At 36.6% G+C, this 24,121-nt stretch overlaps 1 protein-coding gene across 25 annotated transcripts in view; it reads right to left on the reverse strand.

Moving 5' to 3' along the window:
- The window catches only part of GPHN (gephyrin), a 293,302-nt gene that overhangs the window by 198,859 nt on the left and 70,322 nt on the right, over nucleotides 1-24,121 (reverse strand). For all 25 annotated transcript variants that reach the window (XM_042790904.1, XM_042790910.1, XM_042790897.1 and 22 more), the window contains exon 2: nucleotides 1,863-1,941. In XM_042790904.1, the coding sequence (XP_042646838.1) occupies nucleotides 1,863-1,941 (79 nt within the window). The remainder of the gene's footprint in view (nucleotides 1-1,862; nucleotides 1,942-24,121) is intronic.

Genomic DNA, 24,121 nt, shown 5'->3' on the forward strand with positions numbered 1-24,121 from the left:
AATCTTGGCCAAATACTTTAAAGCTTTTAATATTTCAAAAAACAATAAATTATCTCTTTGGCTGGCATTCTCATGCTTTGGTACCATGCTGTCCTTTGCATTTCTTTCCATAATAAAGAATTCCAACATCATGGGACCTTAGTGACCTAAAAAAGGCTGGGCTAAACAACATAGCCCTAGATCATTTCTTCATTTTGGAGATTCACTCACACCATTACAAATTTTGCAAGAATTCTTAATAGGTAGTCAGTCACAAACCTGCAAGATTATCAACTTGGGAAGACAAAACAATGTACATTCCTATCAGTAGGCAGGAAGAAGCAGACTTTTCTTGCACTATAATCTGTCATACAATAGAAGTGTCATAAACAGTCCTTGAGACCTAACAGATGTTTTGAGACTTTATTCAATCTTTCAAAGTGATAAAAATGGCTTCATGGCAGTCATGTATGCTGCTTACGCTATAAGCAACAGAAATCCATTTCATTCATTTTGCAGATTACAATAATTTATTACAATCTTCCTCATGTAAATTATAGTCAGGGAAGGAAACTAGAAGATATCATTACTTTTGGTAAACAGTAAGGAAAATGATCATCCTACAACAAAGGCAATTCATCCTTTCTGAAAGTAAACTTCAGAGGTATAAAACCAAAACTATGTGTAGCACGTATACCTGCGGCCCAAAAAACCCACATACAGTTCTCAAAAAGAAAAAAAACAAACACTCAAAAGGCAAATTTTAGTTGAAAATTAAGACCTTTGAAACTTGACTACAACACTTACATAGTAATTAGTAAAAATTTACCTATTGCATTCATTCCGTGAATCTCAAGCAACAATTATGCTTGTTCCCTGTACCTCTATCATTTCAGAAGTATAAATTATCAAATATTACATACATTATGTCAGAATTTCCCAAGAATGCATGTATATATGCATATGTCATTTACCCGTAGCAGCATGACAAAATGAATTCTGCATCTACTTCATTACTAAAAATCTCCCATAATGGAAATAAGATGTCAAATATAAGTTATTTTCCACTACCTCTCAACAAATACTGAAAAACGTGGTCTGCCAGTGTAAAGGCCCATCATGTCAGGACCCATTGTGGAATGCACTATAATTTCTGTTAAAGAGATGTGAATTTTTCCCCTCTTTCCCTTCCCTCATAACTTGTGGTACACTTGTGCATGCTAGCAATAACATTTTCAGCTAGTACTAAAGTTAACCGAAAAAAAACAAACCAAAACAAAAACAAAACACAAAAAGGTTTGATTCAGTTTCAAGTCTGCCTCAGAGCTCATGTGGTTGAATTTTATTTTAGAGGAAGATACAATACTGAGATGAAGACCATTAGTCCTGCTATGAAGTCAGAATTAGATCATCTGCTCATATACTTGAATTAAAATAAGTACTAGGGGAAGAAGTAAATATCAGCTGTATGAAACCAGATAAAAAAAAAAAAAAGATGCTACGTGTTAAGCTAACTGATGATAATATAATTATCCAGAAATCTCCTAATTTGTATGTAGTTCCTCCTTAAACAAAGAAGGGCAATAATGTGCATACAACTCTGTCACAGAAATACCAGCATGCACAATCTGTTATCCCTCATGACTCTTGTACCCTTTATCATACGTGCTCACTGGATGTTAGCTCACAAAAAGAAGCGTGTAAAAAACAATGTGGTTTTAATAATATTCATCTGTATTAAAGACTAATAACTTTGCAACTGTATTGCCACTAAAGCACCAACTGTACTTCATCATACTACTTCTTTATATAATTACAAAACTACTCACAAGGATATAATGAAGAAGCTTTTCTTTGCTTAGCAATAAGAACCAGATACTCACAAAGAAGGGTCTTGGACCAGATCTTTAAGGTTTATCCCACTACGATCCTCGGCAAGGTTCCTGAAGCAACTGTCACTCACTAAAAAAAATAGAAATAAAATTAAAACAAAACAAAACAAAAACAGAGGAAAAAAAAAAGTGGAAATTTAAGAACAGAACACAGTTCTTTTGATTAACTAGAAACACTTCTTGGAGTTGGGTATAATTTGAACGTTCATAAATAAAGTCTCATTTTCAGTGAGGTTTCACTCAATTTAAAGATAAATCAACTCAACGGAGAGTGATAAACATTGTATCACAGATTACACAGAAACAATCTGTTTTGGCTGACATTCTTACTACTTCTCCAACTGTGGCTACAAGAAGTCTCAAACACAAACACTGGATGCACAGATATACACAGCTATCCATACACTTAACAGTAGAGTCTTTAGTCATGCACCGGTCAGTATGCTCTGCCTAATGAGAAACAGTGAGAGTTGCTAGGTATTTAAGTTTGCAGTTGTTCATGGGTTAGCAAAGATGTTTAATATGAGCAATATCCAAAACATGCAATTAAGAGCAAAAATTTATTCAAACAGCTTATAATTAACTTATAAAGTGCATGTAAAGCAGCTAGTTACTGTAACAATTGAAATTACAACACAGTAAATTTCACAGAAGTTTAAAAGAGTATTAGTGTGCTTTCCTTTTCTTCACTACATAAAAAAAAAAAAAAAAAAAAAAAAAAAGATTATGTGATTTAAACATGAAACTCCAAATCTGTTCTCTTGGCTAATTCTCTCAGCACATATACTCCATTCCCACAAGCAGGCTCATTTCTCAAACACAACCACAGTCAATCTGAGAGGTGGGGAAAAAAAAATAGTGGCACAAACGCTTTTTGAAAATTCAGCATCAGTTCAAAGAAATTACAGTTATTTCTGACTACAGCAAACTTTCTGAAGGACACAGAGGTTACGATATGGCAACATGAGTGCAAAGATCAATTTGCCATGACTAGCAAGGTAATCTGCCAGACAGAAGAAAGCTTATGAAGAAATGCGTTGTTGTTCATCTTCCAACACATAACACAATTTCACATTTGGAGAAAGGGAATGCATTTAAAATCATCTACAAAAGCAAGTATTCCTACTTCTTTCTCTCTAAATGCAAGATACCCTTTTTCATTTACATCTGTATCTATTCATGTGCATCACCGGCATCAAAAAAATGCAAATCATTCCCAAAATATGTTATTTTCACAGATTACGACACATATTGTGACAGGCCTACCTAATACGCTACAAAACTCAAAAATGTTTCTACTAGTACCTCTTGTTGCCAACGCATCTCACGAGTGCAAAGCCTGTTAGCCTCCTGGGGATGACGGCACTGGAAGAAAGGGTCCCAGAAGTAGCGGCTGGGGTAGCTGATGGAACAGGTACTGGCCCCAGCTCTCACACAAAGCCTGACAGCTAACGGTATATGACAATAACAGCAGCATTTGTCAAGTGCTGACAACATAACAAAGTTTACCTGCTTTGCACCTCAACACTGTAATAGCCAGTTGGTACATCCTAAGCTTCTCTTCGCTGCCAACTCCGAAAACACCACCTAACAGCTGCTCATTGCGCACGATCCCTGAAAGCCAGGCAGCATATCACATGGAGGCTCTTGGCTTTGAGGTAATTGCCACAGATCTTCAGTTTAAACAGCAGCTACTTGTGCTACCAAAGTCCAGAACTCCTGGCCTGTTGCTGCCATTACAATTTAATCACTGTCTCTATACTAAAATGAAAGCCACCTGTACTGAGTTCACAAGTGCTACCTATCTTGCCAGGGAATCTCACCTTGAGCCTTCAGAAATTTTTAATTTCCATGCCCATCTATTGCACTGACCCTTGAATTTACAGTCTCTAACTCCTGAGGTAAAGGACTAATTCCAAGATCAGCAGACTCACAAAAAAACTACGCTCTAGATTTTATGGGAGATAAAAAACCCAACTAAATTGATACTTGATAGTTTATATTTGTCTCTTGTCGAGTCTGGCAACAAAACAGTAAACAGAATATTTTACCTACTGTCTTGTCATACACCTACACTACTGATGTATCAACGTATCTCATATGCCAACATTATACATCATGAATAAAAATGATGGTCAATATTACTTTTTCACTATCAAAATCAAACATTTCTTAAGCATTAAATATTCAGTCTGAACTTGCTGTATTTCTTCTACTGTCTTCTCCAATCTCCTCATCGAAAGTAATTACAGTTATAATTGAGGAAACTATTATGACTATTCTAAAACATTTTAAAGGGAAAATAAAAAGCAACAACATAAAATTATCAGTAAAACTAGCCATTATTTGTATATAACTCATGAAGTTTATAAAGCATGTTGAAACTAAATGAAAGCCTAGAGTTGCCAGAAACTGTCTCTGTCTTACTTGTCTCAGCATAACTCTAGTATTACAATACCCTTTTTATGAATGAAGTTGAAAACTGCAAAGCATCCCTCTAGTTAGCAGAGCTGGGCAATACAAGTTTCTGATAAAAAGACTAACTCAACATTAAATACCTACAAACTTTGAAAAAGGTATCAACTTCATCTCCCCAGTTGGGTGGTTTTTTTTTTTTTTGATTGTAGGACAGTCAGAACACTGGGAAGCTGTAAATTTGCAAGTAAGCCTCTTCATAGGGTACTGTTCTAACCAGATTCAGAAAACACAGATGCCTCAGATAAGACTGGGTTTGAAATAATTCATATTTAACAACCAAGAATTCCAACAGTTTAGTTAATATTCAGCAAAATAAAATTTCTGAAAACTAACATTTGACTATAATTGCCAATTAAATTACTAGCATTGATAGCAACAGGAGAGCTTCCAGTGAGAGGAAATAATTCAGTGGAATGGGTTGGAATAAGACCTCTTACAGGAAGACTTTACTGTACTTTACTGACCTGTATACAAGCACAGCCATGCTCCCTCATGTCCTTGCAAACTCTAGTCCAGGAAAGAAAACAAATGTTCAGCAATAAACACAAGGTGAAAGCAGCCAAGCAGAGTAGGTACTACATTTCTCATGACTTAGAAAACCATAAATCAACACTGCATGTATTTTAAAAAATTGTATGCTCTGATTGAAGTGCAAGTTATTAATTTTAAGAAGGACATAGGGTGAATCTGTGTTTGATGGTATGAGAGAAAGATTGGGATGATCAATGGTGCTTTAAGGTTTGAGGGAGGAAAAGGCAGAAAACTGTGTCAGAGCCACAAATGGTACTACATACACAAAGGCCATGCCTAACTTCTTGTCTTTAAAGCACAGCCAAGGGAGACTTTTGCATAGGACATCTATATGAACACAATCCCTGTGCAAGATTTTATTGTCTTGTTTTGAAATTTCATTTTTATATTTTTAATCCCTCAAAGTTTATAGAAGTTAGTATTTTAAGCAGTGCTGAGTGCGTGGTTACTGGAGAGATAAAGAATTGTTAGCTACTCCCCTCTATGTATACATCAAGTGGCTGAGCCTCTGATCTGTATTACACCCCTAGCGTACACTTCCTTATCGACAAGGAGAATTACAACAGTAAGTTTCCTAAAAGGTATTTGCTCCATTGAGTATTGAACATGAAATGTCAGTCTATAGGGTACTAGAAATGTTTTATACAAAATATTGGCACAACTATCACGGGCATAGACTGAGCCCACTCCTACAACAGAAACGCACAGTCTGGAAAACATCATACTAAGGAGAAATCCCTAAACATCCATTATACAGTTTGACTTCCAAATGAGCTGTTACATGTATCAAAAATGGAGAAGTTTATAGCAATAGCTCCAATTCTCCCAACATTCATCCTACTTTCAGGTCCTGGTTTCTATTACTGATGTTCTGTTTCTGACCCGTGATTAGTCTTCTGCCTGAGAAGTAACATAGATGGGAAGCCAGTAAGGGAATATAGTCCTCACCTGTCAATTACAGAGCATACAAAATTCCGTATGAAAAGGTTAAAATCAGCATTCACGCTCTAATGTGCAAACATTCAGTTTACAACAGCTGTGAAGCCTTCCCACTTGGCATTTGTGAACTTCTAAATCTGTCCATGACGGTGATTGAGAGATGGGACTCTGGAGGGATGTCATATGATTTTTTTTTTTTCCTTTGCTTTAACAGAGTTTTAAATGAGACCATATTGAAGGAAAAGGGATTATTAGTCTGTTGATTTCCAAAATTAGAAGTAGAAGTTCTTCAATTCTGAAGGTAAATTAATGTTTTCTTCAAGTAGAGGCAGGATATCATCAATTTACAACTTTTTTAAATGTCCTACAATTTGAAATATAGCCCTTTAAAACTGTCACTTAATCTCTTATCCCACACAGTGTATTCCCAGTAAACAAAAGGCCTCTTTAGATCAAAGTACTTGCAATTCTACAGCTGTTAATGGTCATTTTCATATCATATGCTTTAGAAAAAATGCAATCATTACCCTCAAAAAATGAAGGGCTATCTATGGTTTGGTAAAGAATATAAATGTTTACCTTTCCAATATCAAAATTTGCAGTTACAGAAAACTGAAAACTACTATTACCTGCCAGATTTTCCTCTTGGTTCTCAGAATTCAGAACTGCTTTTAGATTAGTTGCAGTTACCTGTTGATAAAAAAACTATCTTGACAACAAAAATGCTACACTCAGGAAAACAGTCATTGATAACTGTGATGCACTTTTAGTTCAACAGTACATGGACTACTACAACATTGAACAGTATGCACTGATGTATAAGAGATTAATTTCTTATATTTTTGTCTTTTAATGATAACATCTCCTAAATTTTTTACTGTTTCTTAAGACTTCTTCATCTGTCTGTAGTATTTTTGGAAGACTTTCCATAGCAGATCTCTCTTCCTTACCCCCTTTTTTATAGGATCACTTATATGCTTAGGTTTTTATACCAGATTCATTCAGCAGCTGATAAATACAAAAAGTATTTAATACATTTGGGGATGTTCTGGAAAGTCTTGTCTGACACAGCATCATATTCGAGTCTGGTTTTGCTTGCAGTAAAGCATTATTCAGAAGTCTCATATTTCAGATTCAGGTGGTTCTGTTCCATGCACTGCATGCAAATATAGCAGGATTCAAGTATTTTGTTTTTATAGGCCCAACATTATACACATTGCAGCAAGCACCCACCTTTACCTTCTGCAATTGTACATATTGTTCACTTCAGGACATAACAAACACTGCTAAGGAAGCTTAGGTTTTAGGATATAAGAAGGTAACAGAATTTTTTCTCAGGCCTCAAACCACCTCTCTTTAAAAGCCTATTCTGCAGACAAAGAATTCCTGTCATAGGCATACTTTAAAGAAGGCAAAGGAATGGGATACTACCGGAATGTAAAGATTTATTCTCTTACTATTAAAATGGTTTGAAGGTATATTGCAGGTCCCATGAACACTAACATCAGAGATAAATATCCTGCCTCTTTTCTCTGCTACTGTCATATTTTTCAAGTGACTGCATATCAACCAGCAAACATACATAAAACAGATGGCATATTACAAAAATTTTGCAGCACCTTTACCAGATTTATTACAGAAGGCAGCAAATTAATTATAAGAAGAGCACTTATACTATTTGCATATCTGCACACAAATCTCTCCAAGGTATTTACAGAATAAAAAGAACTACTAATCTGCATGCAAATTGTGAAAGCTTATAACTGCTAAGAAAATCTGTTTTCTGTGAGTAGCAGAAATAATACAGGCTGGTCTCCTATGAACTTGTGACCTAAATGCCACTATCACCATAATACATCCAGATTCCCTATGATACCCACACAAGGAAGAGAACTAAAACTAATACAAAGCCATGCATGTGAAAGCACCAGTCAACACCAATCTGCCTTCTCCTCAGTGGGGGTAACAATCCAAGTCTCCCCTTTGCCTGTCTGCTAATTTTCATTTCATTTATAGATAACTGTATCCTTAAAAATTCTCTTTTTGTTCCGTTCCAGTTACTTTTCTATTATCCTGTTACCACTTTTTTCATATGTGCGTTAAACAGGTTTAAAAGGGGGGACCTCAAAGAGCAATGGAAAGACTGAATGATGACATTGTCCATCTTTTGATCTTGTAAACCTTATTTACCCATAGCAGATAATCTAAAAACCATTTTCAAAATTGCAAGGCATCTATGCACACCAAATTTCAAGTTTCCTTCCCTTTTCATTTCCACTTTAAACTTAATTCTGCTAAAAATAGATGCAAGATAATGAAATCATAAAATGTCAACACTTTCAGTTTTAAACCACAACTATTTAACAATAAAAGTAGTTGCAACACCTTAACATCATTACCAATAGGTTGTGCAGTATCTAGGCAAACATGTCACCGTGGAAATTATTTTAAAAATTGAGTTAAGGCATGGTGGTACTTAAAGCACACAAATAAACAGCATTCAAAGATTTGCTGAGAGGTGATCTGGGTCAGGCAACAGAAAACATACCACACCCTCCATAGGTTCACATATTCTGACCCAACTGCTATGCAAAAAAAAGGTAACAAAACATTTTATTTAAATGGAGTATTAAAAGAGCTAAAATAACCTCATTAGGAAAGGAGCCTCTCTTCTATATGGACTGTATTTTTTTTTTTTTAAGTATAAAACTCATTAAATTACTGAAAAATAAGACTTCCAAGTTCAAAACATTGTGCTGGTGATATTAAGATCTACAAGATATGCATATTAGAGATGGTTAACGCTTCTGATATCAGTCCAGATGCAAATGATTTTTTTCCCCCATGAGAACAAAGAATTGCATTCCAAAAATAAGCAGGACCTTTTTAAATCAGTGTTGTAACCTTCCTATTTACATAACCACTTAATTTTTATTGCCAAAGAACTATCATAAACAGCAACAGTTTCAGAAAAGTTAAACTAGCTGAGAAGGTCTGATCATATCACTATTTGAGTTCCGTTTTCCTTTTATCTTTGAAAACTTTGTCATCAGAAATACAAAGGCTGAGACACAACAGTTTGGAACAAGTTACAAAATGTATGCACTAGTGGGAATTTTTATTGTACTACATAATGTGAAAATCTGATAGGAAAATAAAGGAAGAAAAAGGCTGCTTCTGCAAACTGTCAGATGAAGCATGCAGATCAAAGAAATCGCACTGTTGAGATTGACCTGTTTGAAATAAAAGAGCAAACCAGTAACTTCAACTTATTTACTAAAATTTATTTTCATTGGGCATTCACAGACAGCCATAGTATCAAGACTAGTTGTAGCTTCAATTCCTGTATTATAATTCATTTCCAAATACAAGTTATCAGCAGTCAAAAGCAAGAAGACATTTATTTTATCCTGGTTATTTCAATTCAGCAAAGTCCCATAAGTAGCCTCTTTCTCACCCACCCAGCAAGAGAGTTCCTGTGCTTTCTCTGCCACATCAGTAAGCACCAGTACAATGTATTTGTCCCGATTTTCTCTGATCAGGTAAAGGTCGACACAGCAGACAACCCATCAGCTGCAACTTAATAGATTTTAAAGACAAGGCTGCAGTGATTAGTTTGACTCCCTGTATACATCTGCCTCTCACATCTAATGAATGTTTCTGTCATCATTTGTTTTTCACAGAGTTTTTGTCATATACTAAAATATAGGGAAATTCTAAGTATATTTTTTCAAGACAACGAAATTTAATATCCACCTTTATGAACGTCCCATAGCAAGCTCTTCAAACTATGCTTTACTGGATCTCAGAGCAGAGCAAGTCTTCCCTCTCTTTCCCTTCGATGAAGTGCTACAAAGTGCCAGAATGGTATCCTCAAAGACTGACAAAGAAGTACTACTATAAAAAAATGAGCTAAACTACTCAAAAAACAGGAGAAGAGACAGGTTCAGGTGACCTAGTGAAAAACAGGGTGATCGTAAACCAGAAATACAAGTTAGATGTGTTAATCTATGACTTCTTGCAGAAATCACAGGGAAGCAGTAATGCCACCTGTAAGCTAAGGCAGGCTATTGCAATGATAAAGAAAAACAAGACATCTTAGAGGAGGTGAAAAGAGCTTTCTTGATTAGCTTAGCAAAAAGGTGTGTTTATATAAATACAGCAGTAAAACAAACATCAGAGTGAGAAGAGATGAAGTATAGTGTTGCACAAGAAAAATAACTGTGAGAAAATCATAAAAAATAGAGAGCAAATCTTACAAGAGCTAGAAGGGTGAAACCTCACAAATAATCCTTCTGTAAGAAGAGTGAGGGCAAGTAAAGTGCACAGGCTGGTTCTCAAAAGACTTAAGAACAGATTAAATGACATAGGAATTATTCTTGAACACAGGAGGCCTTCTGTGCTGCAGTTGATAATGATGTAAAATTTATGTTAGAGCATCTCTGAAGGCTATGAACTTCTAAACCTCCCAAAGATTTTTCACATTTTCTAACAGCAATTAAATGAGCCATTTTTTCTGTATATCCATTAGTCTAGTGGTTTACACCTCTTTCAAATGACTTATCAATTAAATTTTACTATATTTGTATGGCCTTGGTCAACGAATTCTGTCCTGGGTTTTAACCCAATATTCTAACAAGCTTGAGTTTCAACCCAGTCACACTATCAGCGTGATCCCTACAGTGATCAGGTGAACTTCAGAAAAAAAACATCAAGCCATTAAAGACATTCAAATCTTTGGAGATGTAGCTTTATCAATACTTCTAATTGTTTGTATCCGAAAAAAAAATAAATTCCTTGAAGCTATGAATACTAAATGCTTGATGGAATGTTTCCTTTGGACTCTTGTTACTTTTCATTGGAAATAAATAAACTTTGTATTTTGGGGTTTTTTTCCCAACATGTATTTCCAATAATAAGTTTTTGTTGCACCCCCTTCCACTGAAAAACTGTAAAAAATTCTAGGATGGGAAGGAAAAGGATAGAAGGTAAGCACATCTGAGAGGGGAAGAGTTAAACCAGCAACAACAAAAAAGCTAAGTACTTTTGAAGAGTAATACTTCCTTTTAGACTTCTCTGAAATTATTAGTTCTCTCACAGGTGAGACCAGCTGTACTTACAGCAGATACCAAGAACCATTCCTTTAAAGGGCAGTCTTTACAAGGAGGTCTCGATTTTCAGCTTTACTTATTTCTTTATAGGATGTCTTAGGCTTTTTTCCATTACTCAAAAAAAAAAAAAATTAAAAAAAATCTTTTCCTTAATCTTAGTTTTCTTGTATTTTATTTAGTTCAGGAAATGAACGTGTTTAGTTTCTTAGCTAATGTCTGAAACAATTCACAGCATCTTATACAGGCCCAGTTTAACAGCGTACATGGATTCTTGGTTGCAATGTACACTAATCAAATCTACAATCTCATCTAGATGCACTTTTAAACACAACTAAGTACGCCTATGCTAAATGCTAAGACATTTCACACCCTATCAGCCAGCTTGATCAAGAAACACACGCACCACAAGAAAAACTGTACTCCATCTTCCTAATGACACATTCTGTCTATAAACACTGCATTTCTTATGTGAACCACTCCAGTGACTTCTCCATTTCCTCTGTCCCCAAAACACAAATATTTTATTACAGACTTGTGAGCTCAGGTTTCGATGATCAATTAATGACAGGATTTAAGAAACCGTACTTCACATTATGGCATGCAGCAAACACCCCTCTTTGCATTGCTGCCCAGCTAAACTCATACAGACCTGCTGATACTTGGACAATCCTCCAGGACCAACCCACAGGCCCCAGGGCCTCAGTGTCCTGTCTTGCCTCTGCTCATGTCTCATACAGCCCTAGACATCAGACATCAGGTAACCTGTCATCCTCAAGGAACCTGAGATATTTTCTGCACAGGTCAACGTAGACTGCCAAACACTGTTAAAACAAACCACCTTAAAAACACATAGTAAAAAAGGAGAGGGGGAAAAAAACCTACTTTGTTCGCTGTTATTCAGGTCATTGTCCAGCACCTGAAGTAGCCAAAACTCTATCACAGCAGAAGGCAGCAACTCCAAACTTAAGGTTTCCCCTAGTCATTGTATCTCTGGTTTGATAAGACGCCTTCCCCGAATCCAGACCTACAACCATGCACTACAGGATTTACAAGGACGGACAGCATGAATTTTAGATTACAGGAAGGGCAGAGGGAAACACAAAGACAAGGCATAGGGCTGGAGGAGATCCAGGATCAGGCCACAAAGCAGTCTTACTATGTGTTCCAGGCTCATCTTCAGAGTTTAAGTGAAAGCAAATAAAGATCATCTGCAATACTGGACCAGGGGATTGACACAAACTGAGATTAACAGAAATGAGGAGGAAGTGGAGCTGACAATGCTAAATGCGTTAATGAGCTAACAACACTGCCAAAATCCCAGTGACAACCACACACAACTCCAGCCTGAATGAAGAGTGTTAAATCATATGCAGCTGTTAGATTTCAAAGCCTGAAGGTGTAATCATAGCAAAACAGTGCCAGTTAGCACATAAACAAGACACAGACACATACTGCGGACAAGCAATTCTGTTATAGGCAAGGACTTGATTAAAAAGACATTCCTTCCTTTATTTTGTTGGCAAATTAGTACATGGGCCCAGTTTGGTGTACCTGCCCCTTTTGTTTGCTTGCCTAATGAATCACCTGGGACAGAAGAGTCTCCTGTAAGCAATTACACAATAATGAACTATTTAGCACAGCTCTATATTCAAAGATCTGAACTGTGGCCCTGCAAGGACCATACTGACCTATAAAAGGTATTCTTTTGATAGCAGAGATTATGTAAAGACCTTGAGATTAAAATTCAGCTGTAGCTACCTACTTTATTGGGTATAAGCATGTCCATTCATGCAAAGGAATCTTTAAACGATTCTCTTTTACTATTAGAAGACCAAATCAATATAATTTAATAATGTAAAATGAGGATATGAGTTAAAAGTAAAACATAATAAAAATACTCATATTTAGTATAAATACATTACCATCTAACAGTATTTAACTATTTTACATTAACTACTTTTTCCCAAATCTAGTTTTTACAAAGTGTAAGTTTACAAATTTCAATTCACTGAATGTGAATTCTTGATAGTTTATGGTAAAATTATTTATAGAAGTGGGAAAAACAGTATTATCAAAAGTGCCTGCAATGAAACTTAAAAATAGGACAATTCTTCTTTGTCCAAAACACATTTTCTTTAGATATCTTTTTTGTACTAGTAATCTTAAGTCTCCTTAAAACAAGTGGCAGTTACGAAATGCATTGTTTCAAAATAGAAACACTTTAAGGAGAAATTTTCAACTCTAACTAGAGAAAAAAACAAACAAACAACCAGTAAGTGGTCAAGATAAACAAAGTACATTAAGATAAATCCTACAGCTTGTTTAAAAAGCAACCACCATCATAGAGTTTTCTTTTTACAAACAACTTTCCATCATCAAAAGTAAAAGAATATCTCAGAGAAGGGAGGAAAAAACCTCCACAGACAGTTATTATTGAGCATGCAGGGCAACACACCTAATGGCACGGTCCATTTGGGTTCACTGGGTTCAACCCACAGTATCGCACCCTAGTTCTGGTAGGTCTTACTGGCCCAGATGCAGCACTGCACGTGGATTTATTTAATTGGCAAGAGCTCAGTTTGAGCTGATGAACACTGCTAAATCTAGACCACAAGGCCACTATGTTAGCACAAGCAGTGCCAGCTTGGATACAGCAGGACTAGCACTGAGGCACATATATTAAATCCTGATCAACACTCACGGACTTTATACACTCTAATGCCACTATACAAGCTTAGGTCAGGAAACAGCAAGACGGATACACCTAAGCTAACTTTACATGGTGCCAACTCAGCCATGGCAGGGTTTATTAGCTCAGATTTGCAACAGCATAAAGGCATCTGAAGTACCCTCAAGCTCTTGGAAGAAATATAGTCACATTCACACAAAGTTGACCTAGTCACGCTGTTCCAGGCTTTTGCGGGCTTCCCAGGGCTCTGCAATTATCACAGCTGGTGGGAAGCTGTGTTTCTTCACGATGATCTGGAAATGTACCACAGGTCTTTCCAGAACAGGTAAGAGACTGAACAACTGCTGATATCAAAACCTACAGAGGAAAGTACACGTTATTAAAAAATGCAATTTTCAATATTGTCTACACTTAGGTCACTTCTGTCTCTACTGGTGGCAGCAGTGAAGATCACGGTGGGGCAAGTTCCACTCAGGTGCCATGGGAGGAGAGGGTACCTCACCAGAAAGCCTATATTTTATGAAACAGAGAACTCCTAAAGAAAAATAGATTAATTCCTTACCCCTGATCTCTAACTCAAAGAGAATTAAAGGCTTTTAACGTTTTCCCAATGCTTTGTTTATTCTAACATTACATGTATAAACTGTGCCTACTCTACACAGCTCTGGAGCTGACCATTTTTCAGTTAACTGTTCCTAGAACAGAGATTGACTCCTTCATCCCATTATTCATTTGTTTCCCCTGTGTCTGTTCCTAAGGGTTATGAATAAACTTTGGAAACATGAACCAATGTCTCTTGTAAATTCTTCCAATTGGGAGGATCCTGAAAAAGCTTTAAATAGTTAAAACTGAGCCAATTATCTCAGGGAGCTGTGAGAAACATGAAAATCAGTTTAAAAGCTAAGTGTTTATAGCTTTGACACCCATCACCCATTCATTCAACTAATTAAAATTACAATCGCAAATTATTTCAGAGTACTAGAAGTCATGCTTCATATACTCCTTGAAACATGCTCCACCAAACTTGACACATAAAATAAAAATACAGAGACTAAAAATATGCTAAAAATTATAAGAGAACTAAGATTTACAATTGTCTACCTTTGTTTATGTTTACTTACCAAGTTACAACATTCAAGACCCTTATGGAGTCTTGAATGCCAGTCCTTGATTTCAGGTCCTGATTACAAGGTGAAAATACAAGGGTTATTTCAGTTTACCATCTGTTCCCTTTCTGAAACCTTGCTATCTCTTCCAATCAGATATTTTAAAACAATTTTAACTGACAAATCATGAATTGCACTAAAAATATTTTATTAGTTTAAAATTTGCTTACTTTAATTGTAGGCCTTCAGCCCAATCTGTGAGACAGTAAGTGGGAATGCTTTCTAGCTCTCTATAACCCTCATCTGACAGGAGCCCAGAGAGCTCTACTCCAATGTTTCCTCCTCTGACTGTTCCTCCATACACTTAAGCATATTCACTCCTAACTTTCTATCTGTACTGCATTCTTTCTGATCTAATGTATTTTAGCCATGCTCAAAATTGTATTCCTTCTTAGTTACAATGAAATTAGAATTACTGATGCAGTAAGTAGCCTAAATTATTTCTCCCATTTGTTTTAGCTACCTAATCATGATTTTTGTCATAATCATGTTGCTCATTTATGTAACTTTGTCTGTCAGGGACTCACAGTCATTTCTATTCCTAAACACCTTTGCAATCTACAAATGTCATCTTACTGCCCTCCCTGTTTGTGTAATGTGAATGAATATATCTTTTTTTTTTTCCCCGAAACAGAAAAAATTATATCCTCTGGAGATAATCTTGGCACGATGATATTTGGCTGTTTACTCTTAACTATTAGTTCCCTCTCTTGGCTGATTCCAAATCTTTAACAGATTTTAACTCTAAGCCTGCAGCAAGCAACAAAAGAGGCTAAGTCTTTAAAACCTATACAGCCTGTCATCTCTCATATGTTTGCTTATACAGGCAATGAATCCAATCAATCAATCAGCTGTCAGGACCATACCAAGATATTCTGGCATCTGTAGGAGAATGACACCCCACATGAACACTTGCTCCTCTCGATTTACATTTCTTGCTGCTCAGAAGAAACCCAGCAGTTGCCACATTTGTAACATGGCAACGTGGAGCATGGTGCCAAGGGTTCCCCCTCACCAGCTTCTGCCCTACACACCCAGCCAAGGCAACGGTCCTGGAAATGAGACAAACAGAGCAGCAGCAGAATACTGAGAGGTTCCCACTGTGGGAGCCCACAGAGACACTGTTCCCTGGCAATCGCAGACCCCTCCTGCCTGACTCAGGGGGTTTGCGGTCTCTGCCCACTGGCATGCTACTGCACTTGGCATTACAGTCTCGGGCTGCGTATGTGTGTGACTGCCTCAGTCAGGAAGGCTAAATAGGTTATGATCTAAATAGCATGGGCTCATTTCTTGCCACTCTTATAGCCCTATCAAGAATAACATGTTCTTGTGGCCCTCCTGAAACTGCAAGTCATATACCTTTCTATACTGGTTTTCCTTATTTGCTCCGAGTCCTCCCTGCCTGATCAACAATGAGGAGGAAGAGGAGGAGGAGAATGACAGGAGGATGATGATTATTATAATTATTATTATTACTTACTGCACCCTTAGTAATCCTCACTGTTCACAAATGGCCAACAAGAATAGATACAAACCATATATGCCACTGAAAAGTTTGGTGTCTTTTCTGTCATTACATAATGACTTGCTCTTACTTGAAGCCTTTGAGCTGTGATGTTTTAAATCACTCATTTGAAGACAATAAAAATGGGAATAGATATCAATGTTATTTTAACTGGGAAAGAAGGAAACACTTCTTTGCCAAACTTTTTTCCTTTTCTTTTTTACAGTATATTCTAAGATCTGCGATATTAATAAATTCCCTTTTAAATGGGCTGTTGAGTGGATGGGAAACTGAATGCATCACACATTTTACTAGTCCATTCTGGAATTCCTCTCCTTGAAGTGAGTACTTATTTTAAGACAACAGCAAAAATAAAGTCTTAAATTTATAGGTATACATAGTATGCATGTTTGGTATGCAGTTTTCCTGAATTCCACTACTGACTTCTATTGTGAATCACCTGTGCTGAATTTTGCAAATTATTCTCATTCTCCTCTCGTTCATCAAGTGAAATTAATACTTCTCATCACTGAGGGAAAAATACTATTTTTTGGTACTCTTGACTGCAGAAGTCCTAAAATAGTGATTACACTTCACATTTATTTGTAAATCTTAATTTTTTTTTCCCACAAAATACTGACTTTCCAAAGAAAGTCTTTTATATTCTATCATTTTTATTTAATGTATATTATATATTAATTACAGCTATAAATTTTATGTGTATAAATTTTATATGTGTAAATATATATTGTAATTTTACATATCCATAAATATTTTATGTATGTGTGTATATATGGGTGTGTGTATATATATATTTAAAAAAAAAAAATGTTTTGGTTGAATAGTAGAAAAGGATACCCAGCAAGGCTGTGGACTCCCCATCTTTGCTGGTGTTTAAGACCCTGGAGGCCTCCCTGAACAAGTTGATCTTATTAGACTTGCTTTGTGCAGTGGCCTAGCTGATCTTCACAACTTCCAACCTAAATTATTCTGTGATTCTATAAAAAGGCTTCTGTTTCATATTTTAAAATTTTACTTACTGTGGTTTCAGTGTAAAAAACTTGGCATCAAAAATAGAGAAAAAAAGACCATTAACATTAGATGCCATTAACATCAGTAGCCTCTAGTTACATTTTGGAAGAGAAGCAGTAAGCTGAAAACTCATATGAATGTCCCATTAAAATAATCTGTAAGATCTGCTTGCATTTAGAACTGCCAGCAGAAGCACTGCTGGCCTTTCAGGGCTGCTGTTTTTAGGCAACCATCATATTTCATAGTGCTGTAGTTTCACAAACTAAAGCAGTAAGGCCTACAGAATGAAAATATGGAAATATTGCCAGATGTTAAAAGCAGGTGAATGGTAAACTGCCACATAAATTAAGATTCTATAAATAGCAGTGCTCTCATCAGAATACATAAGGAAACATCCTTAGCGTACTTTGCCACAAATGGGATGCTGTAACATTATTTTCTGAAGCATCTTAGTCAGTAAATCTATTTAAAATTATTACTGATCAAAACCTCTTGTGTAGAGTGACAGCAAATTCAGCATTGTTGAGAATTCTCTAGTGACTGGATTGCCCACCACTGGAAAAACTTTCAAACACCAAAATATTTTAATTTTTCAGAATTTTCTACTGAAAAAGCAATAGAGGATCTTGGTAATAAAAGCACTTGAACACTCCTTGTTTATTATGCAAGGCTTTCCCCCCCACACTTTGTATCCTCTACTTCATTTTCTCCCTCATATTTTAAGCATTTCAAAGACATCTATGGAGAGGAATTAAACTGGTATATAAGAATCTAATTTGAGGCTTCTCATTTCCCATCACTGGTGACTTGGAGGTCTTGTCTTTAGCCCCTACCCATTCAGTTTTGTGTCCTGCCTTTCTGGCAAGAAAAGCAAATCAACATCAGCATAGGCAGGGCAAGGCCACTGCTCAGAAGGGCATGGCAGGGGCTCAGCTATAAAATACTCTCCTCTGAAAAGGCAGAGTCAGGCTGGGAAATGTTTTAAAGGAGTATCTAAACTATTTCTGCACAGCAAGGCATACACTCTTTTGCTATTCCTTGGCTTGCAAAGATGTTGAAATATTTGAAATTATTTTTGTTGTGAAGAAATGGCACTTCGTGGCATTGCTGTTTAATTGGCCAACGTTTCACCAAGCAGAAAGATAACATTTCTGCTCTTCACAGTACAGAACAGTTTTAAATGCACTAACACATCAGAGTCAGCTGCTAACCATGCCAGGATGAGGGCTTTTTCACTACAAAAACAATGATGTCAACAACAAAGATGTGCACTGTATTGCTTTATTGCCTGTATTTTGATGTGGTTTGTGTTTTCTGTTGAAGTCTACTTGCAACACCCTAAGCCATGAGGGGGTTAGGGCTTCCCTGCTCTGGAAGTCGGTAAGCCACAGCTGGCTGACACATGTAGCGCATGTGATGAAGCACCTAGGAGAAGACAGCACTGCACTGAGGGTACACGAGTGTCTATAGTCAAAAAGGATGATGGAAGATACTGGAGATTGTGAGGGTGATGGGCTACAACCATCCCAGTTGAGCTGCCCCTCCTCCCTCACCAGTAAAACCTTTGTTTGCTTTAACCATGCAAGGGCACATAGAAAACTATATCAATTCTAAGTCTGTAGATTCATAGAAATGTTACCATGGTGGCTCACACTGGTGACATATCTAGGCAATACCCTGTAACCAGCAGTAGACTGTGCAGGACAACAGAGAAACAGGTGGAGGATGAGGCTTTAAAATAATCTGCCCCATGTGAAAGCTGCATCTCAGTTTCTACCAGTTAAATATTATCCTAACTGAAGCATTTTAAAGTCTTCTGATATTTCTTAGATTCATCTACAAGATTTTAAGATTTCAAAGCTGCATGCAAATACCAAAGCTCTTTTCAAATTTTGCTAGATTCCAGAATATATATGTCTGCAGAACTGCCTCATTTCTCTACAGGCCACCTCACACATGGTGCCACTCAGCAAGGATGGATTAGCACAGAACAAGGTAGTCCTGGCATCTGCGGGAAACGGGTCAGGGGACAGAGGAGCTGGACGACATGACCTCCAGAAATGCCTTCCAACCTTGGCCTTTCTGAGACTCTGAACAGCATCAGCTGCTGCCAGTTCTTCTGGCTGACACAGTTTTTAGGACATGTGCTTGTATACAAGACGCTGCTCATTAGTTCTCAATATCAACATTTTGAATGGATTCATGGGAGCCATGCTGCTCTGCAGAATATCTGTAATTCATTTATAATTATAAGAAACAAAATTTTTCCTCCTTTCTCATTTTGTCTCGAAAGGTTTGAAATCTGAACAAATTCATATTGCTTCCCCAAATTAGTTCCTACCTATTCTGACACAGAAGGTCTGTGAAATCACATCTAACCCAATAAACCGACATTACAACAGAGAGGAGGGTGGAAATGAAAGAAAAAAAATCACAAAGTTTAAATGACAGTGGTGCAGAATACTGCTTTTTGTATTTTCGTTAAATTCTGGGCTAAATTTGGGCTTTCTCCTCTAGTCTGGAGGAATATAGGTTTGAGGAAAACAAAGATAAAAGTAATTTAAAAAAAAAAAAAAAACCTAAACTATGAAAATGTTTGCAAAGAAACCTAATCCTTTAATACACCTAGACACTTCATAGAGGCTTTAAACTTAGACAGAAAACGTTCCTAAGTAACATTAAGAAAAATCTTAATGCCTTAGTTAAAACTATCAACATAATCACTATTAAACAACTAAAGCCCGTATTTGCAACTTCACCAGTTCATTGAGAAAGGCCATTTTGCTCCTCCAAAGAATTGTTCCATGAGTATGGAGCAGGAAGCAATTAAATTTTTTAAAACATCCACATTTATGAATTTTAAAAGTGCATAAAGCTTTCAGCATTGCTGTGACAGAAGAACTCTGACTGCCAGACACACATACTAAACATAACTGTTTTTAAATTCTTCGGTAAAGATGCCTGCTTTTGCCTACAGAAATTATTTAAATGCTGTCTATTCATCTTTCTGTGCTTATCTACCTTTTCCCCTTCCCTCAGGTTTCCTTCCAAATTCTAATTTTTAATACGATGACCAACTTCAAGTGAATTTTACAAAATTAGAGATGTCAAAAGTTGTAAGTTATTACAGAAAATTAGAGACATCAAAGATAGTAAGATAGAATGTATGGGAAAATCAATGGTTGGAGACAGGAGAGGCAAATTAGTGCCCTCACGAAGATAAGGCTCTTATTGATTCTAGTCTGTCAGCAGTCAGTCAGTCAAGCAACACGCACAGAGCCTTGAATCACTGTGAACATGGGATGAATCTGGAATTACCTGCTGTGTGACTGTGTGGTACCGCCTTTCCGCTTGCTAGCGTATTTGTAATTTAGTATTTGACTAGTTCCAAATGAAGTAATACTTAGAGCAATGCAAAACAATAACACAAACAGAAAAAAACAGAAAACACTGAAAACCAAGAATTATTTCTAATGTTCAATATCCCAAAACATGTTGGCATAATTATGTACATCAATGTTGGTGTTAAACGATTTAATGCAGGAAGATTCAGTAACGTATTAAAAAAAAAATCAGTATTAAAATTAGTAGTATTCAAAGGGAAGTTAAAATGTATTATAGATAATGAGGAAAGTTCTACACTGAGAGACAAGCAGTGCTATTCTGGGAAGTGAACAGATGGCTACAGAAGAGCAGACCCAGAAACCAAGAACAATATAGGGAGTCAAAGAAGCGGGACTGGGATGCGGTGTAAGTGGAGAACTCACTTTTCTTATTTTACTGTACTTTCTGACAAGCTCAAGATACTACAAGTCTACAATGGAAAATATATGAATTACATTTCCAGTTAAGCTAGTGACTTGCAGAGCAGTTTTGGCTATTTATTTCCCCATCTCTGTACATACAACCATTTAGAAAATCTCACTACTTTGCAAAACTTTTTCTCTGACTCCACAAATAACAGGGAAACTAAAAATGAGGGTCCAAAGTGTAGCTTATTTTATTTAAAACATTACTATAAAAATATTTGTATTACAAACTTTTAAAGAATTAGCTAAAGCCAAAACAGTACCCACAAACTTTTTAAAGAGTACCAAATTTTTGGCCCACTGTCACATCTGTAATTATAGCCCTTTAAAATTTGCAAAAGCTAGGAAAATCGATTAAATATTCAGAGAACTTATCTCAATAATCTCATCTCACATTTCCAAGAAAAAAAGCCAGCACTTCCCTTTCTTCCCAAATACGAGACATAGCCATGACAGCTGTAGAGTACAGGATATCTCAATGGATTTAATTTAAAGTTCCATTAATTCAGATTTACTTTTCCCTGGGAAAGGTAACAATCTTTGTTGTTTTGTGTTGGTTATTACTGAAACCTTAACAATAATTTCTGTGTTCATACCTGTAAAATGGAAACAAGAAGCATTTTAAGAGTTGTATTAGGATGAATAAAGTTCTTATCCAAACCCAGTAGGTCTTGGCTTCAGAAACAAGTCGGCTGGCTTCTTTCTTCAGCCTGTCAAAGTCCTTCTGGATGGCAGCACAACCCTCTAACATAACAGCCACTTGTCCCAGCTTTGTGTCATCTGCAAAGCTACTGCCATTATCCAGATCATTAATGAAGATGTTAAACAGGGCTGGATCCAGCTCTGAGCCCTGGGGTACACTGCCAGTCACTCGGCTCCAACTAGATTTCATGCCACCAATCACCAACCCCCTGCCCCAGCCATTCAGCCAGAAATTTCCATATATTAAGGACATTACCTTCTGTGTTTCCATTTTAAATTTGGGAGAGGAGAGGTAATATAAATCTTCATATGTCCTCTAAAAGGTCTTATTTATTTTCTTTCTTTTTTTAAAAGAACAGAAACAAGAGAAAATGGCTGTTGTCATAATCTCACTGTAACTTCAGTACAGAATAGAAGAAATATAAGAAATTTATTCAAATAAATGTTTTTAGGTGACTAAACGGAAAATTGCTTCTGGCACTCAGCTCCAAAATCACTAATCCTTATCTATGATTAATGATCTGTAAATAATAAAACTAACAAAACTCTGTGTGAGGTAGAAGGAGGTTATGAAGCCTACTTTACGAAAAATGTCTTCTGAAACCACTGACAATCTACAGTGTATTACATACTCCACAGAGGATGGTTTTCCCTTATGATTCTGATGAAGTTTTATTATTTAAAAAATGATCAAGTAATGACATATTAAATAAACTAAAAGATTACATTTTTGCACTGATATACTCTGCAGTTCTAAATCAGTGCATAAAGGATTAAACTAGATCCCTGTTTATAATTTGAAAATCAAATAGAAAAGATTAATGAATGAATATGACCATCTATACAAACACACTTTACTCATGCTTTGAACTGGCCACACATAAACAGGACCTCCTCCAAAAGCTAGCCAGATCCGCTGAAGTGATGCTACAACTGAGCCGAGCTGACAGCTCTGCCAAGGTCACCTCTAGAACTGAGCTACCACAACACTGACAGCAGGTACCTCGACTGAAGTATGGGTAAAACAACTCAGGTGTGTCTACAAATAAAAACTTAACTATATCCAGTACGAATATGCAGAATTACTGACACTAATCGGATACCTGTTCATGGTCCTAAAATAACAAAGTGCTGTATTTCCCATTCAGCAATTTTCTTATGTAACAAAGTGTTTCTCTTTGCCTTGTAGAAACAAATAATATATCTATCTCAACCTTGTGAGCTCAGTGGCACATCCATACTTGGAAAGAATGAAAAACACCTCTACTTATTATCCACCTATGCATTTACAGAGTTTCATGGGTTTCCCAACCTGTTTCCTTTTTATAAGTACAGAGCTGTAATAAAAAAAAAAAAAAAAAAAAAAAAATATTTACTTCTTCAGAATAGTTATCAGAATTACCATGCTCTCAACACTTTTTGATGCTGTGGTTAGCTGAAAAGCCAATACTATACAGGACAAGTAATTAAAAAGCTCTTATAATGGGTATGGGCAGGCAGTTCTGTGGGAGAAGGCAGTGCTCAGTGTCCCAGCTGATGCCCCTGAGCAGAAGGCAGCAGACAGTGGCTGCCAGAGGAAGGTCTCACTGGAGACACACCATTCTGAGACCAAACACAACAGAATTCTGCTGTTAAGCAGAGCTGAAAGAAAATGCTAAGCTGAAGAGACAGCTTCTGGCTTTTCCCATTTATTTTTGGAGGGCTCTTCAGCCTTCAGGGCCAAAGGCAAGGTGATTGCAGCATGCTGTGAAGCCAGACACCCTGGGAAGCCTGAAATCATTAAAACACTCATTTAGACAGAAGGAGAAAAGATGAGTGAGTACAAATTCCAAACTGGAAAAAAATCCTCTTTGTATAACATCTCAATTACTGTAACATGTAGTCACTTTCCAAAAGTCAATGAAGTGTCATGCTTTAGATTTGTCCACTTCTAAGCCACATTTCCTTTTTTCTCCTCAGACGTGTGCTTTTAACTATTTTTTAAGACTGCCATGCTCCTTGTACCCCTCACTGCAAACAAAAGAAAAAAAACTTCCAGTTGAAACAGAGAATGGAGATGTTCGTCTTTGTTGCTTTCTCATTGGAGATTCTGCTTCACAATCTTGGACAAGCACCAGAGAAAAGTCTCTGTGCACAAATAGATTTTATCCTTGATCTAGACACTCCGCTGTGTCAAGGATCAGTTATTGACCACATACATCATCCTTAAACTTCAGGTGACAAGCTAGGTATGCTGAGCTCACTCCATCTAGCACTTTCAAGCTGTTAAGACCTTGAATCTGATTTTTT

Source organism: Tyto alba, unplaced genomic scaffold (assembly GCF_018691265.1).
Source record: "Tyto alba isolate M040663 unplaced genomic scaffold, T.alba_DEE_v4.0 Super-Scaffold_18, whole genome shotgun sequence".
NCBI classification, from domain to species: domain Eukaryota; kingdom Metazoa; phylum Chordata; class Aves; order Strigiformes; family Tytonidae; genus Tyto; species Tyto alba.